At 37.2% G+C, this 17,493-nt stretch overlaps 1 protein-coding gene across 1 annotated transcript in view; it reads right to left on the bottom strand.

Moving 5' to 3' along the window:
- GLIS3 (GLIS family zinc finger 3) overlaps positions 1–17,493 on the bottom strand; it is a 174,763-nt gene that overhangs the window by 58,336 nt on the left and 98,934 nt on the right. The window contains exon 4 of the mRNA XM_080370950.1: positions 604–765. Coding sequence (XP_080227076.1) covers positions 604–765 — 162 coding nt within the window. The remainder of the gene's footprint in view (positions 1–603; positions 766–17,493) is intronic.

Raw genomic sequence — 17,493 nt, forward strand, 5'->3', positions numbered from 1 at the left:
ATTGTTCTTATTTTCTTTCTGCACTTCTGCCCTTTGGAAACTGCTTGCTTCTGATGAAACACAATCTTTTGTTATGAAACAGAAGGTTTTAAACAAATTTCAGCTGTGACTCAAATTCAGAGGCAACGATATGTTGACACAAAAATTTTTAGATCTACAAAATTCTTCTTCCTCTCTTGACTTGCTGGTACATGCTCCAGCCTTAAGCTTAACTGAATTTTTGTCAGAGAAAACTCAGTTAATCACATTTTTTGTTGTTATTATTATTATCATCATCATTATTATTAATCAGTTATTATCACAGGTGGCTTCTGCATCTTTTCAGAGTGACTTCAGGTTCCCTAAAATCACCTAAGTGGGAGAAAGTTACTGCCTCTACCTGCAGCAAAGCTCATGGAGCTGTAGCCTTTTTATCAACTAGTTTGGCCCATCTTTCATCCATGCTTATATTACTGGGTCACTTCTGAAACAGCTTGAACAGCCTTATCAGACACTTCTCCCTTCTATCTCTAAGATTATGGGCCACCTGCTACCACCAAGCTGGAGGAAAAGGGCACACGGTGTAACAGAGAGGGGACCACAGTGGGGCTTCTGCTTCCTTACAGTGTCCAAGTGTGTCCTCTGGTGCTTGGCACGGTCGCTGGAGTTGCTGAATGCTTTCTGGCAGCCAGGGTGCTGGCAAAGGTACGGCTTTTCACCCGTATGGCTCCTTAGGTGAATCTTGAGATTTTCTAGTCTGGAAAAGGCTTTCTTGCAACCCTCAAACTAGAAAAGAGAAAGAAATTGTTTGAAAGGAAAGCACACACTGCAAATTGCAACAACAAACACCACACAGGCGCCTGAAAGGACTTTCAGAGACCTCCAGACTGCTATGGCTGGATGCTTCTCCAGAGCTGAGGAAAGCCTGTCTTCTCAGTACAGGTGTTACTGCAGGGCTTAAACCATTTACACCAAAAGCATGTATTTATCCTACCTGTACATGGCTGAATTAGAAACCTGTGTCCTGCTCCCACTTTACAGATGGGACACTGAGACCCAAAGGGACCAGTCAGCTCAGAGTGCAGCACCACTCAGCACATCTGGGAAACAGCCCTGGCTGATGCTCCCAACAGCACACAGGAAGGTTCTCAGGTCCTGCACTAGCGACCCTTATCTCAGCTCTGGGCTTGTTTGGGTATTAGCAACTGAGCCAAACACAAGCATCTCCCAGAAGTACCAGCCTAACCTGTGAAGCAACAATAAAATCATGCAGGGAAATGTCAGTCTGCTCTGCCCTGCTGTTGGTGAGTAAAAAAAATTCCCTTTCTGTCATGAGTAAATGTATGGAGGTACCAAAAGTAATGGGAGCCCACCAGAACTGGATTTAATACCTACAGATAACCAAGAATCATCGGGCACCGTATTTCTAGACAAAATCAAGTACTGCATCAGCAGAGAAACCTACGTTTATAAGAGCAGAAAACCAGTTCTTCATCTGTCATGTTCCCATAGTATACTTTATCCTAAGGGAAACTAAAAACCATCAGTTCTAATTGACGCCAGCATTTTAATGCACATCTGATTTCAGCTAGAGTATTTATGAATATTAGTTAGAAGTACAGGCTTTTTCAATTCTATCAGTAAAGATCAATTAATCTCATTAGCTTTGACTGCTGCATATTCCACTGTGCAACATCTAAAGCATCCGCTGCATAGCATGCTAGTTTGCAGTTCTTGTATAAAATGCAAAAATAATAATGCATAACAGAGATGTCAAACATTTCTAATGCTAACATGAAATTTTCCACCATTTCTCTTCCTAAGCATTTCACTCACTTGAAAAAAACCAGGCCATTTTTCACTGATGTTAGAATAACACAAATAAATTTTATAATAAATTATTCAGTGCATATATGTTTACAAAAACACAGGTAGGAAAATAGTGATGTAATACTGAGCATAATTAGCATGCCTTTCTTACAAATCTGTAAGAGCCTCAAAAAAGAGAAAAAACAGGATATAAAACTGTCATTACTTAATTTTAAAGTTTGTTGTATTAATGCAATACAGAGTTACAACCTCAAAGAAGAGTGTAATATGTGTTACCTATAAAATAGCAATATTGTTTAAGAATCTAAAGCTTGAGAAAGGCGATGAACCACCCCCCACTACATCATAACTGTAATTTTATCTTTCACCCATATCAATTTCAGAAAATTTCTTAACCATGAAGCTTTTTAATTATATCCCATCCCTTTATCCAAAGCAAACTGGCAGTCCTTTTCAGATTACCCAGTTCTCATCACTAAACATTAATTTATGCTTGTACATACAGTGTTTCCTTTATGTTTATGAAGGTTTAGTATGCAAGCAAAACACTGTTGTAGGTGTATAAATATTTTTACTTTTAGGGAATTATTATTTGAGAACATTCTAGGATAAATTAAAAACAAAACAAAAGACATATCTCTTACAATTGCCTGGGAAAAAATACTACATTTTTTTAGGAAAATGTAAGGAGTGGAGAAAGCAGAAAAAACATGAGTTAAATGTCTGCTATAACAATGGTCTTTGAAAAGCAAAGTAATTCAAGAGCAGCCATGTTAAAATAACAAAGAAAACTAATGATTAGCCCATCTTATATAGACAGTTGTTATTTCTTACTAAATTCATAAAAGAAATGCCACCCTTTCTAATGACAGTAAGCTGTACAGAAGTAAGAAACAGATTGAAATATCTTAAGCAAACTTCAATTTCATAGGATAAAATTCAGCCCATTGAAAAAGCTCTAAAAGCAGGCCTTCTCATTTTTTTATTTCACAAGTTATTAAACTTCAATATGAATCTTCAGGCATGCAAACAAAATTCAACATATTTAAATAATTGTTTACATGATTTTAAAATTAGCTTTCAATTTAAATGGGAAAAAATGTTTCACTGAGCAGAACTGGGGAATGTTATCTTACAGGTTTAAAAGTTGTGATTTCTGCTGACTCTGGCATTGCTGACCATAACTTAAAAGCAGATAAGATAATTTGAATTTCTTTCTCTCCTCCACAGCCTTAAATTAATGTGTGTCATACTCACATGGCTACATATAGTCGTATATTGCAGAAAAGGTCACGCTAGCAAAACACAGGAACTACAAGCCTGTATTATTAGAAAGACCATCTTTACACAACACTTAATGAATGTTTACTCTAAACACCAGACTTTTTGAAGCCTTGGGCATCTCTGATGCTTAAGATAAGGGAATGAAAAACTATTCTTTCCAACAACACAGAACATATATTCTTTGCTGATAACCAGATTTCAATGAAAAGTATTCCAGAGAAGACATGATTACCTATGGGGGAAAAAGTCAGGTGGATGGTTGTTGTATCTTGAAATGGAACTCTTTGTAGTTTCAAAATTATTAACTGTGGTAGAAGAGGAGGATGTAACACATTACAATTAGTCCCTTAGGGACATGGCATGCATCAGGCATTCTGAAGCTGTTCAATAGTTTTAAACATACTCCTGATTAAACCAGATTTTTTTAAAGTATTATATGTAATTAATTTTATAATAAACTGTTCCTAAATTGCAATACCAAAATCATAGTTACTGAGCTTTTATCTTTACTATTGCATGCAAATTGAAACTGTTAAGTAGCTCATAAAGAAAATGTCCTCTCTGTACTTCCAAAACTTGGGAGTTCTTTTTAAACCATATTCACTGGAGTGTCCATATCCATGTTTACTATCTTTTTATAAGGATAATTGTCAAAAGCTAGAAACACAGCATTTACAGTGAAAAGTAAAGCATGTCAATAAAAAGCAAAAGCAGTTCTATGACTTAAAACACTTGTGTTCTTTTAAGTGTACTGTTCATCTTCGCATACACAGAGACGGTGTTCAGTGTACCAGGCAGCCATCCTGTAAAATCACAATATAATTACATCGATTTATATAAAATAACCTGCACAGCAAGTAAAGCCTTGCTGCATGACCGTGCATTTCTGAGCCCTGTCTGGAATGAGGCGGCAACCTTCATTATGAGATACATTTAGGCTCTTAGGCTGTAGGAACAGCATGGTAATTTGTGTGAATACTTACGTTAGCAGCAGATGTTCAGTGGCCAACTGTGTAAGAAATTAGTCAGTTTTCACTTGTAAAAGGAACTGCTCTGATTATCTGAGTTGATCACCAGTGTAACAAAGACTGAAGACCTCGCTCAGACAATACCTGTCTGAGATCTGACCCACTGACAGAAGAGTATCTTGTCTTGATTTTAAAAGTTAATGACAGACAGCCCAGCTTCTTCTTAATCCAACTATCCCCTAATACTATCTGGTATCAAAAACCTTCACTTTTTTCCTATCTGAATCTGTTTTGCTTCAATATCCAAACGGTGTATTTTCTTCTGCCTTTTTCTGCTATATTAACGTGATAAGTAATGTAAGAGGTAACTTCTGAATCTCGGTATTTTCTGTTATCAAGTCACTTAACTTTCTCCCAAATAATTTTATATATATATTTATATATTATTTTATTTTATATATAATATATTTTATATATATATATATATATATATAAAATTATTTGCTTTCTCAGATGAACAATGCTTTCTCAGACCTACTTTGAAATTTATTCTAAAACCAAAACAAATAAAATTTAATACTATTAGAAATACTGACACCTGAGCAGTATTTGATTTTATGGTACTGTTTAATCCAACGCACAACATAATGTTACTCTCTTATACTGATACTCTCACATTTAGGCTTTTAGTATCTTTTTTTAATTTGCATCAGTTATACAGTGATCCTCAAATATTTTTCAGCAACATTGCATTCAGGTGAGGATCATCTTTTGTCTTCTAAGTGTGAAGGATAAGCATTTCCCTAGTCTGTTACTGTGTGTGGGGAAATACTAATGGGATATTATAATGAATACATTTCATTACATGGTCCCAATCTGGTCTGTCTCTAAGGTTATGGGGAGAGGGGTGTTTTTCCTTTTTAAATTTGACTTTGCTAAACATCAGCTTTCCCATAACCACTAAATGCAACAGATGGCTTTCTGTGTATTCAAGAGCTACCCACTGTCAACACAGTCTCAGTAACAAACCTAGATATTTCAGTGGCCGAATACATTTTGTTCTTCAGTAAAATACATGCCTCAGGCAAGAAGCAGAAGAGACAGAGACCCCCTAGGAGGCTGTGATATAGGGAACTGATAGGTTGAAGTACACCCAAATGATATCAGAAAATTAACTGTGACCTAAGCTTGATGGAAAGGTGAAGAACTGTCCCAGTCTCTGCCAAACTGACTTTGAAGAAGCCAACCCAACCCCACGTATGAACCCACATGTTTCAAATACATTTCTATACCATTGTAGAATACCAGTTTGTTTGACTTATTAACCTATGGTGAACCTTTGATGGTGCAAAAAGAGAAGAAAAAAATGCACCCAGAAACTAAGATGCATATCAGAGGGGAGAAATTCCTCCCGGAATTTACGAGATCAGTAAGGTAAGAGGCTTCACCCTAGCAAACATGTTTTCATGGAAAGGTATCGAAAAATCAACATCTCTACCTTCCATGCCTTTTCTTCATTAAGCACAATGGATGCTACTTCTGGTCCAAGGACACATGGCATCATAACAGTGTAGGACTGGGCCTTCCCCACTACACCCGTACAGGTAGGAAAAACAGCAGTTTTAGACGTATGGTTCAGATCAGACCTAGCTCTTCCCTTGTTACATAACCCATGTCTAACCTTAATCCATGATTGATTGCTCATGATTACATAGATGCATACTCTAAAAACTTTTCACACAATATGGTTTGGTTTTCCATTGATACTTTCTGTGGTCCTCTTCTGACTACCACTACATTCACCTGGTAGTCTCACCAGTTCTAGGCATTCAGGTAAAGTGACTTTTCTGAATCAAACCCTCTTTTTCACTCATTCAAGCATGATGTTAGCCTTGTTTAAGTCATGGCATTTTACAATGGGTTTTCATTACAGTTGGTATTACTGAATTTCTACTTAAGACTCACTTTTTGCTACGCACAATTTCTCATCTTGTAAATATAAGCTACATGTCTTCATTCCTGCTTGTACTGCTTTGCATTTGGCTGTTTTACAGTGCACCTTTTTGTAACACAGCACTTCAGCAAAGTCAATGATCATTTGTAACTGTGATATCCTCAGCATTTGTAGCTCTGCTAGTTCCTGTTAAATACACAAAGTTTACGTACTTAGCAGCCATATTTTGAGAACAAGTGAGGCGTTCTTATCTATGTCCTACTAATAGAATTTAATTAAAAAATTAAAATCATAGAATCACTTAGGTTGGAAAAGATCTTTTAAGATCATTGAGTCCAACTGTAAACCTAACACTGCCAAGTCCACCACTAAACCATGTTCCTAGGTGCCACATCTACATGCCTTTTAAATACCTCCAGGGATGATGACTCAGCCACTTCCCTGGGCAGCCTGTTCCAGTGCTTGACAACCCTTCTGGTAAAGAAAGTTCTCCTAATATCCAATCTAAGGCTCCCCTGGTGCAACTTGAGGCTGTTTTCTCCCATCCTATCACTTGCTACCTGGGAGAAGATACTGACACCCATCTCATTAGAACCTCCTTTCATGTAGTCGTAGAGATCTCCTTCCACATAAGGTTCAAGAATGTCATGTGGTTCAAACATTAAAAGCCTTGGAGAAACCTAATTACAGTGTACACTGTCTTTGTCAGAGAGAACTGCAGGCATTTCACCTGCAGCATTTTATATTCCATTGCACAATGATCCCCATCAGCACTGGGACAAAATTCAGTGCAAGACCTCCTTTGGAAACTGTATTATCTGCCTGTGATTCCACATCTGAATCTACTTATAATTTACAATTGTATTTAATATTTATCTCAGTAAAATATCGATACAGAAACAAAGTAGTAGTTTTCTCCCTTTTCGTTCTTCCATCCCAGACTCTAGAAGTAACAGCTTGGTAACACATGGTCCCCGAAAGAGCTGATAGATAGGGGAGAAGAAAATGAAACAAGTGGGACTCTACAAAGCAGAAGGAGGACTCCAAAATGTTTCATAAAGTCTTCTGAGTCTTTGGAAACCGAGTGGGATGACTTGATATAACACGTGCCAGAAGATCCAAACTGGCATGAGTCTGCCTGCTTGAGAACAATCTAAAACGTTGCCCCTGCCTCACACAGATGTACTGTCTGGACATCGACCTGATCCCATTGGCAACAGCAAGTTACCTTCTCAGATTACTTTGACAAGCTGCTTGACTTCCTTACTTTAGTAATATCCATAAACTAACCATAAGCATGACAAATAAGAGTTTTAAATCCTAAACCTTGGAGAAAGTTATCTGAATGAAAATATAAGCCATTTCTGAATTTTGGGGAATGCTGTTATACATGAATGGACATTCATCAATGGAGGGAATGGTATCCCTAAAATAGAGAGGAAAAAAACCACAAGGTAGCATATACATAAGGCCTCAAACCAAATCTGCAAATTGTTCAGCAGTCATGTAGCATTTCAAAAAGATTTATTATCAGATACAGGGCAAATTAATTATTTAGCAATCCACCTGTGAATCAATTTTAAGTGCTCCGATACACTGACCAGGTAGGTTCTTCTGTGTCAGAACCAAGGCAGGTGGTATGAAAAGGACAAAACATCTCTCCCCAGCTTTGCGTTTATCACAAAGATGTAAAAGCTGTTCTTTATATGGCTTTCAAAGAAGAACAATGCATTTCAAGCATTAATTAACAGTCTTTTAAAACATTTCCCTTCTTCAACAGCACTAGCAAGGTGCTGCTCTACAAGAGATGTAAGGGCTTTCAGAAAATTGAGAGTAAGACCTCATGTGAATATCTTTCAAATAGGTTTTTATTCCCCCAGACTCTCCTGCCTGGCAGTCTTGTGAATGACACATAATTAGTGTCAGACATCATTCAAACTGCTAACATGAGGTGCTCACCAACAAGGAGGCTGCACGCCACACCTGAGATTTAAAAGCCCTGGTTTGTTTCATGTAGAAGTGCTGTGCTTTTAACCCTTCAAATGTTCAAATGGGGAGAAACCTAGCAATCAGAGCAGCACTTCATTATAATGCACCCATTTCTGTCTGAACAGAATACATTTTGTGACACAGTTACCAAATGCTTTGGTAAATGCACAGTGGTTATATGCAAAGGATGGGATTTATTTTCTGATTTTACAGTTAAGCTTATGAAATGATACAATGTATTGGAATACTTTGCTCCAGTAAATAATGACAGAGTATGTTTATGTGTTGCACATAATTATAGTAGATGCATGTTTCCCAGCCATTCAATAACAATTGGTCCAAGTCCATGGGTAATTACTTTCTTTTTTTCCCTCATAAAAAAGGTTTTCTCTACTACAGTATCCTCACTTCAGGTATTTCTGGTAGATTCCATTAAAATTTTACAATCCAGCACTGCCTAAGTATAAATGCAAACAAAAGATAATTACAGACCATGGCAAAGCCTAAATTGTTATTTATCTTCTTTGTACTTCCTACTCAAAACTAAAAGGCTTACTATATTCAATTTATGTACCAGAAAGTTCATATTATGAGTCAGACATAAGACTTACTGGACTAGTTATTGCCTATGGCTATAAGGCTCCTATTTTCAGAGCTTTTGACTAAGGAGCACATAATGCTTTTTGTGTGTGCGTGTTTATAGAACAAGATTAATAAACTATATCCCAATCCAATTGCAGTTCTCTAATACATCCATCTCTGGGTAGATTTTAAGTAAGAAGAGCTATATACTGCCACTGTAACTGAAAAATGCACTGAAGTCAATGGAAAAAAAGGAGATAATTAATGCAGAGCAGAGAGGTACACATTGGTTAAAATACAGGAAATTGAACTGGGCTACTCCTTCAGACAGACACACTAGACAGGCTAGTCTCTTGCATTCTCTTTGAACAAAATCTCATTTTATTAGTCATACTGTACACACTTGGCTGCATATTTCCATATGTAGACTGATTATTTATCAATAAAATTGAATTTTAATGTCCTTTCCAAGGAGATTAGTATTCACAGAGAACACTCTGCTGTTGGTTCTAGCAGGACAAACAGGAACAGTAAATTAAGGATACCACCAAACTGCAGTAAAAGGTGGAAGAAGAAAACAGGTAAGGAACTATCCCAACCCACAATTCTCTTTTTATTGTGAGATCTGTCTTTACAGGTGGCTCTTTTTATTTGTGTGTTCTTGGTAAATGTAGCATGCTTATTTCTCCCTTTCATTTCAGTAATCTGGAGATCTTCATACTTCTCACATTCTAGAAATCTGCACCACACCACGTACTCTTACTTTCACCATGCCTAAAGACACAAATACCTCAGCTGAAATGAAGCACAGTACATTGAGTGTTATCCATCCCCTGAAATAATGGTGTCAAGAGATTCACTCACCATGGAAATGTCTCTTGTTTTCACTAGTTTTAGTAAGCATGGCCATTTCAGCCTTGGAAGCTATTTCTGTTACTGTAGAGAAGGTAAATATTATGACAAGTCCCTTCAAAAGAAACTGTTACCAAACACATCAGCTGCTACTGATTCAAAAAACATATGGTACAGTAACCATTACAGGAAGAACGGACAATTTGGGAATTCTTTCTTTGCTTCCTTTTGGAAGACAGTACTCCTGATTTTTTCTGGATTTTCTCCTTTCTTTCTATTCTTCCTTGGCTTTTCTAAAAGGCTGTTTGTGACCCTCTTGTAATTGAGGTCACCATCTGTATTCATGAAGCTTTCTCTACTAAATGTCAACAAGGCTCTAAAATTGTTCACTGGTAAAGCAGCTACTATTATTACCAAACCTCAGAAGTCACCCAGATTTGAACACTTCTTCCTTCCAGTAAACTTGCAAGAATTAAATGACCTTTTGTCAAGTAAAAAAGCAGCTATTTCCTTGCAGGCATTAAAAAAAAAATATATGCAAGAATATTATCTTCCCCTCCAACACAAATTCAAACATGTAGCTACATCACATTTCTGTAGTTCAGACCTCTATAGGATCTCATGCCAGAGATATGTTACAAATTGAGACCATAGGCTTTCAAACATGGAGATGAGGAAGTGTAAATCATATTCTCACTGAGAAGCACCCGTTGTTTTAGACCATTTTGCTCTTTGCAAATTTCACAAAGGACTAGATTTTGATCTCTACTACTCTAGGGGGTTAAAGGAATAAGAGATCAGTGAACCTGTGAAACCAAATGGGTTTGAAATGCCCTAACGGGAAAGAAACATGAGTCTAGTGGGTTCTTCCTCACCAAACGCCATGTCCAAATGACTATTCATGATTCATTCTATTTTCTATAAATAGAAATAGAATAGAAATAGGAATGTTCCATTCTGTTCTATTCCATCATATCCTAGTCTGTCCCATTTACACACATGCAAATTGGGACTGAAAAATGCAAACAAACATGCAAGCTGTTCTACAAACACTATTGGAGCATTTCTTCTTACAGTTATTTGAAAATAAATCACTTGATTGCCACTTTTCACAGACACAACGGAATTAGAGAAAAAAAAACAACCCACCAAGACAACCTTCTAGACTAGAGTATTGGTTACCTCTCACATTTATGGTACACAGCTCAGAGCTGACACTTTAAAAACTTTAGCACAGCTTTTTAAAGACCTCAGTATGAGGTTCTTTCTAGCCCCAGCACATGGACACCAGGCCAGCTGCTATCTGGCATGGGCTTTCTTGGTAAACTATTGTTTACAGAGCCAAAATTACTTTTTCTTACAGGTTTTGGTTTTTTGTTTTGTTTTGTTTTATTTTATTTTTTAACTTGAAAAAAGACATATAGATCACTGTCAAGAGCAAAATAGGCAGTGAGAGATCCATTTGACCTTCCATGACTGTAGCACTTGCCTAGAGAAAATATGCTAGAGTACAGTAGAGTTCATCTATAAACACTAACTTTGTGACCAAAGAAATTATGTATTTAAGTTATCCTGGAAAAAAAAAAAGAGCTCAAAAGAAAGCTCCAATTTTGACAAACTTACTAAAGGGCCATGTTAAAGAGGTTTTATTAAAGCAAAAGCACAAGGCATGATTTATTTGGCTGCTTGTTTATGTAACGTGCTGTTCAACTTAAAGTGCCTGACACAGAAAAGCCCGATGCACCATCAGAAGAAAGAAATATGCTTGGCAAAACCTTGACTTGAATTTAGAATTTCAAGGTTCACTGGAAAAATGCACCAAACAATATACTGAAAAAGGCAGCTCTCTTAGTTTTAATACAGCATCTACATACCTGTTGCACTTTTTTTTCCTGACAAATTGGCTCAATTGTATGTAACTTCTTATATAAGCACAATTTTAATTTACACATATAAACAGAGTATTTTATTGCTAAAATAACAGAGGACTAAACTGTGCTGCTGTTCCAGTTCGCAATGGTGTGAGGAGTACCTTTTTCTGAGTAATCTGTCTCATAGGTATACACAGAAGCACACCATGATTTCAAGAACTAAAGTCTTTGATTCTCCATAATGTAACAACAACATCATCAGGGGACAGAATTTTTTTGCAATTTCATGACAGAATTTATTTGACCTTTTTTCATCAGGGAGGTAATGTTTCTTGAATGTCTCTTGCAGAATTAATGAGAAGTTCAAGCCACTCAGTCCATGGTGCATTCATGGTCCACTCAGTTCATAACGTGGAAAGGACTGTTTCTGTTACACTCTGGCAGAACCAAGATACATTCAAAGAGATTTAAAAAACTCTTGGAAAACAGTTGGCGTTTTTTTCCCCCCTCTATATTATTAACAATTTATAAAATCACATCTGTGAACCAACCAATCTCACTCAACTGACAAAGAAACAAGAAAATTAGAACCATCCCAAGTCTATGAAAAAATTAAGGCTAAAAATAGGATTTTTTTTTCATTTTAAATTGTATGTTTTGGAAAAAAGAATATATTTTCTATATAAAAAGGAAATATCTTATCATAGCACTAAGTCCAAAGAACAGCTTCCCAACCTTCTTCAGCTAGTTTCCTCAGAAGGATAAGGGAAACTTGAAATCATACATCCTTTTCATTGGATGCAAGTCTTCTTCTTTTGTTAGAGTATTTAATTCCTTTTATTTATTGAGTAATTCAGGTGTTTCACTATTAAATAGAAAAAGGAATTGAGATGCAATATCAGAGCCACAGTGCTGTTTTAAGGAAAAGTCAATCACTATTCAGTTGTAACATTTCATCACACAGAAGAAAGTACTTTTGCACAGTTAAAGGGAGCGGGCTGGAGAAGCTTTCCTTTAAAACAATCTGTTCACACACACCATTATTTTTTCCCAAAAAAGACTGATTGCTGAATCATAAACCAGAAGAAATTACACCTGTATTTTCAAAAGTAATATTTTAAAATTGAGTATAGCACGTAACCAACTCCCACACAGGAACTTCAGGTGTCTAATTAAATGAAATGTATAGTTTCTTTTTCCAACGTGCTTAGCATTTTCCTTGTAAATAGCATTTCAAATGTTATTCTGTCAATTAATTCCTCCAATATCTAAGTGAGAAAAGAGGGAAAACATTACTCTTGATATGCTCATACAGTGGGAGTGAGTATGTATAACTAAGCTGAGCAACCTTATCTCTGCCAGTAATAACATTTTATAATAAATGTGCAGTGGTTACCAAAAGGTTGCAGGGGTTGTGGTCCCAAGATAAATCTCCTTTTAAATAAATTATTCCAAAGTTTTATTCCATGTGCTGCCTTTTAGCAGATTTTTTTTTGAAACATAATCTATGCAGCTTTATAGCTAGGGCTACCCACTGTCCTTGGATATTTGGCTAAATTAATTACTTGGCTATCCTCTACATGCTATTAAATACTAATCTAAAGTATTATTAATTTTAAATTTCCATCTGTTTGGGGAATAGATGTAACACATACTAGTTTTTTCTACCTCTGTTTCATAATACTCACTCTCTACCATGATAATGCTCATCTCATGATTTTTCATAGGAGATTTTAATCCTGACAATTGTACATAAACAGCAAACAAAAGTATGTTACCTTGTGACACTTCTAACTATCTGGAGGCATTTAAAGCATACAGAAGTTACACACAAGGCCATATTCATCAGTAAATATTCAGCATTTTCTAGCAGTCCAAGTGGTTAATTTGGGTTTACAGTTGCATCACATTCACTTGAATGTTCTGAGACCTCCAGAATACAATCTGTGGTACTTCAAATCCAGACCACCCACCCCGAAACTACTAAGAAAAGATCGTATCATAATGTTAATTTTATGAATTTCAGAAGTTTGAAAAGCTACTTGATTAAAATTTGGCAATTTTCAAAAGAAATGTGCTATTGCAAAATAAAAATTGAAGTTTGATATTGAAAGTGTGAAAATTATGTTTAGACTTTTCCCACTGTTTTCTTCCTAATTCTGCTGAAGCAGTTTGCTGACTTTGACATAAATCTGTTGCTTTAGCTAACCCTTAGCTGCATTTCCAGATAAATAAAATATTCATCAAAAATACTAGCTCAGAAAGAACAACAACAATTTTTATGGACACCAAAGCGCAACATCTTTTGCCAAACAGTTTTCCTCCAAAGAAAAAATGATAAATAAATGCACTAGTTTTACATCAGATTAATTGATGATTTATTAAAAAGTGTTCAGATTAGTATCTGTATGGCTACAGAAAAAAATATGGAACAGAAAACTCTCCAAAAGTTACTATTTAGCAAAAATTTAAGCAAATAAAAATTGAGCAAATGTGAATTCTTAAACAACCTTAACATGGCTGTATTACTGCCAGCCCATACTATAACAGCTCTGTCATAATAAACAGGTCCCAATTCTATATTCCTAGAATATGCACCGCTTCCAGTAAAGTGAGTGGGAATTTTGGATATGCAAGGAATGTAGAATTAGTTTCTTAATCCTGAGGCCACAATCCATGATAATTATAGTGCCTCAACTCAATATTGGTGGCTGAACAGCTCTGCAGCACCCTTTAGGCCATTAACAGTAGGATTCTGCTGATTTAGTCTAAAAATCATACCAGGACCTTGACTCTGCACTCTTAACTGTAATAAGTAAATTAAACTAAGCAACCAAAAGTTTAGAGTGAAACGCATTTTGAGCTGTTTAGCAAAGCAGCCTTGCCTCTTCTTCCCCATTTCTCCTTGTTAAAGGGGAAATCAATAATACAACTCAGTATTTAAAATCCTTACTTACACCTTTCATGCAAAGCACAGGACAATATTCACCTCACAGTTTGAGAGAAGGACTGAAGAAAAGAACAGTTGTGGAAAACGAGGCGAAAGTGCTTGCACTGTAACCAGTGGGAGTTCATCACAATAGCCAAAAGCCAGAGGATGTTTCTTTCTTACCCCACAAGTAAACCACATGCAAATTTCCAGCAACGTTCAAAACGCATTTCCCAGCTCAGTAAATGTTTTCTATTCTTGGCTGCTTAGCACCCTCAGCTTTTTTCAATTTGCCCTGTTTGTTTAGTTTTAAAAAAGAAGAAGGAAAAAAAAAAAGCCCTTAAGAAAGGATTAATGCCCTGTATCTCATGGAGAAAGAACATAAATTAGAAATTCTTTTCGAAAATGGAATATGCATTCTTTAATCTTCTGCCCTGCTGGGAAGTGTAATAAGAATAAAGGCAGAAAGAAGCTTTTTTGCTCCATTTGATTTGTTCAGCTCAAAACATGCTTTTGACTATCTGCAACTAAATCTCAAAATTCATGACAACTCAGACAATACTCCCACATGTTATAAGCCTGTGAGCTAAAAAGAGAGCTGGGAAAGCTTGCAGAAACCCACCTGGTGAGCAAGCTTTCCAGATTCAAAAGGGCAAGACAGAAGGCCACATGGATGTGAAGCAAGCAAGCTGTGATTCTGAGAAGATGGTGATGAGATTCTAGGTGCTGGCAAATGCAGTTCTCCAGTGTGGTGTGGCCTCAGAAGGAAAATAGTTTTCAAAATGACCAAAAGATCTGACTGACGGTGATGGGTATGAGTTATCTAGGGATGAGAAAATCAGTGGAAGAGGCCAGCGGCTGGAAAAGTGTTGCTTACCATTTACCATTACTTTGCAGTACAATTAACTGAAATCTAATTGTTATGCTTTGAATTTAAAATAAAAATGAAGAAAATCTGAATAAAGAACAATAAAAGTAAAAAAAAGAGAATGCCAAAACCAGAAATAGGTGCCTTCTTTTTCAGGACAGAAAATCCCCTTGCCTGTATGTTGCATGTCAAATTGTTAAAGAATTTTGCTGTGATGCCATGCCAGTGAAAGCAGCAGCAAGACGAAACTCTAGAAGCTGTTTTCCTCTTTTTGGTGCAATGTACCCAAGTGCAAAGAAACAAGTACAAATATACTAAAAGAAAGAAAACAAGGCTTCTGCTCCGCCCCTTCCTCTTCCCTCTTAACATCAGAAAAGACACATTAAGGAAGCAGCATGATCTTCAGATAATCATTAGGGTTTACAGCTTTCTGACATACCATTTAATGCCACCAAAGTTCATCTTTCAGTTCCAACAAACAGTTCGTACTGCATCACCTGCAACTCAGTTTATGTGCACAAGAAACCCTGACCTCTTGCAGCCACGCCTTGCAGCGGGGAGAAGACAACGTTTGGTCAGCAGAAACCACACTGTGAGAGCCATCGGGGCTGTATTGCAGGCAAGCCCTGCTCAGAGCAGGGCCGTGAGCCTGCATTAGGCCATGGCTGCAGTCAGGCTCTCACCAGCGCGTTAAGGCTAATGCCTGAAATAACAGTGCGATGCAGGATCTGGGAGGGCAAGTCTTAGGCCTGGACCTTGGTCTGGAAGCAGGCAGGACCACAGCTAAATTGACAGGTGTGCCTGGGTACCAGGAAAAAGACCAGGGGTTCAGAGCAAAGGCTGAGCACACAGGACATGACCTGAAGGACCAGGCAAGGACAGGAGCTGGCCATCTTCTGGCACAGACTTGTTGTAAAACTATGGTTGGGGCACAATATTTTTTTTTCTAAAGAGCTCAGCAGTCACCAGCTTCTAATGGCTACTGCTGGTCTTTTCTGACTCTACAACATTGGTATTCCTCCTGCCACACAGACCGTACAAAAAGCTTCAGATTCCCCAAACCAGAAGATAAGGTAATGCAAAACCGATGTGGGTCCCCTTGAAAAGCTGCACTCATTTAGGTCACACATATAGGGGCTTTTGGTCCCATCTACTGAGACGCTACCTTATGCAAACAAAATTCCTGTTGACAAAAGGCCTGTTGTGGAGGGAATGTGAGGGATTAATGTAAAAGAGTTTTCTCAGGGTCAGCCAACAAAGCTGCTCACCTCTGAAAAACTTAATACAGGGAAAGTTGAGGAATAGGCAAATAAAGATACTATGGTGTTGATTTTTTTTTCCATCTTTGTAATACAGTTAAATCACTCATACGACATTGCAGCCCACAACCAAACTTCAAAATACCAAAGACATCTACATAGCTTAATAAAGCAAACCTGTATTTATTTCATGTCAGGCACAGCTCAGAGGTGTACTGAACTCTTTCCTTTCCCTGGGGCTCCTGAGAAAAGTGGCACGGCAGTGATGCACAAAGAGAGTTACTAAGTAATTTACGAATAAACCTGTTTCTCTGCTCTAAAGCACAGACCTCCAATGCATCTAGCAATGCGTTTCTTTCCCCTGAATGTCTAAGTAGATGAGTCTCTTGTACATCTTACACATGGGTGGTTCTCACCATGCAGCTGGGGCTTAAGCTGTGATAAACCTCAAGTGATCATTACAGAGCAAAGGCAAGAAAGAGTAAATAGAGGAATTCAGTAATAAATGTAGGGTGCTAATGGAAAAATCATAAGCCTTGATGAATCTAGTAATTTTGTTCCCATCATGCAACAGATGTCATTTCTGAGGAAAGCCTTGAAGGTTTTACACACTTTACAGAAGCTTTGGGAATAAGTCCAAGGCTAGGATGAAAGAAGCCAGTCCAGAGCATGCAAGGCCAGGCAGAAAAGTGAGATGCATAAAATAGGGATAGGAAGAAAAAAAAAGATTGGTAAGCATGGCATATTACTAAAGATAAGTACATATGCCTGTTCCTCAAGAGAAGTGTTTGTTCAGTGAATGAGTTACAAGACTTTTTTTTTTATTTATGTGGTATGTCTGGCATCACAACTGGTTGTAGAATACCTAGAGAACATGTTAGATAATAATAGATTAATGAGTACAGCCCAAAAGAACAAAACCCGAAATACCTGCAGGTTCAGAAGCACAAGCAGGGGATGAGCTGTGCAGTTTTCTGAGGGCAAGGATCAGCTTTGAATTTCACCAAAGAAAAATAAAAGGATGACTCAGTAAATAACCATCATTAAAACATACCACCCATGCATAGGGTTAAGGGTTGTTTTTTCCCCTCTCGGTAGTGGACACTGCATTCTTCTTAGTATTATCAA

This window comes from Falco punctatus, assembly GCF_963210335.1.
Source record: "Falco punctatus genome assembly, chromosome: Z".
Lineage (NCBI taxonomy): Eukaryota > Metazoa > Chordata > Aves > Falconiformes > Falconidae > Falco > Falco punctatus.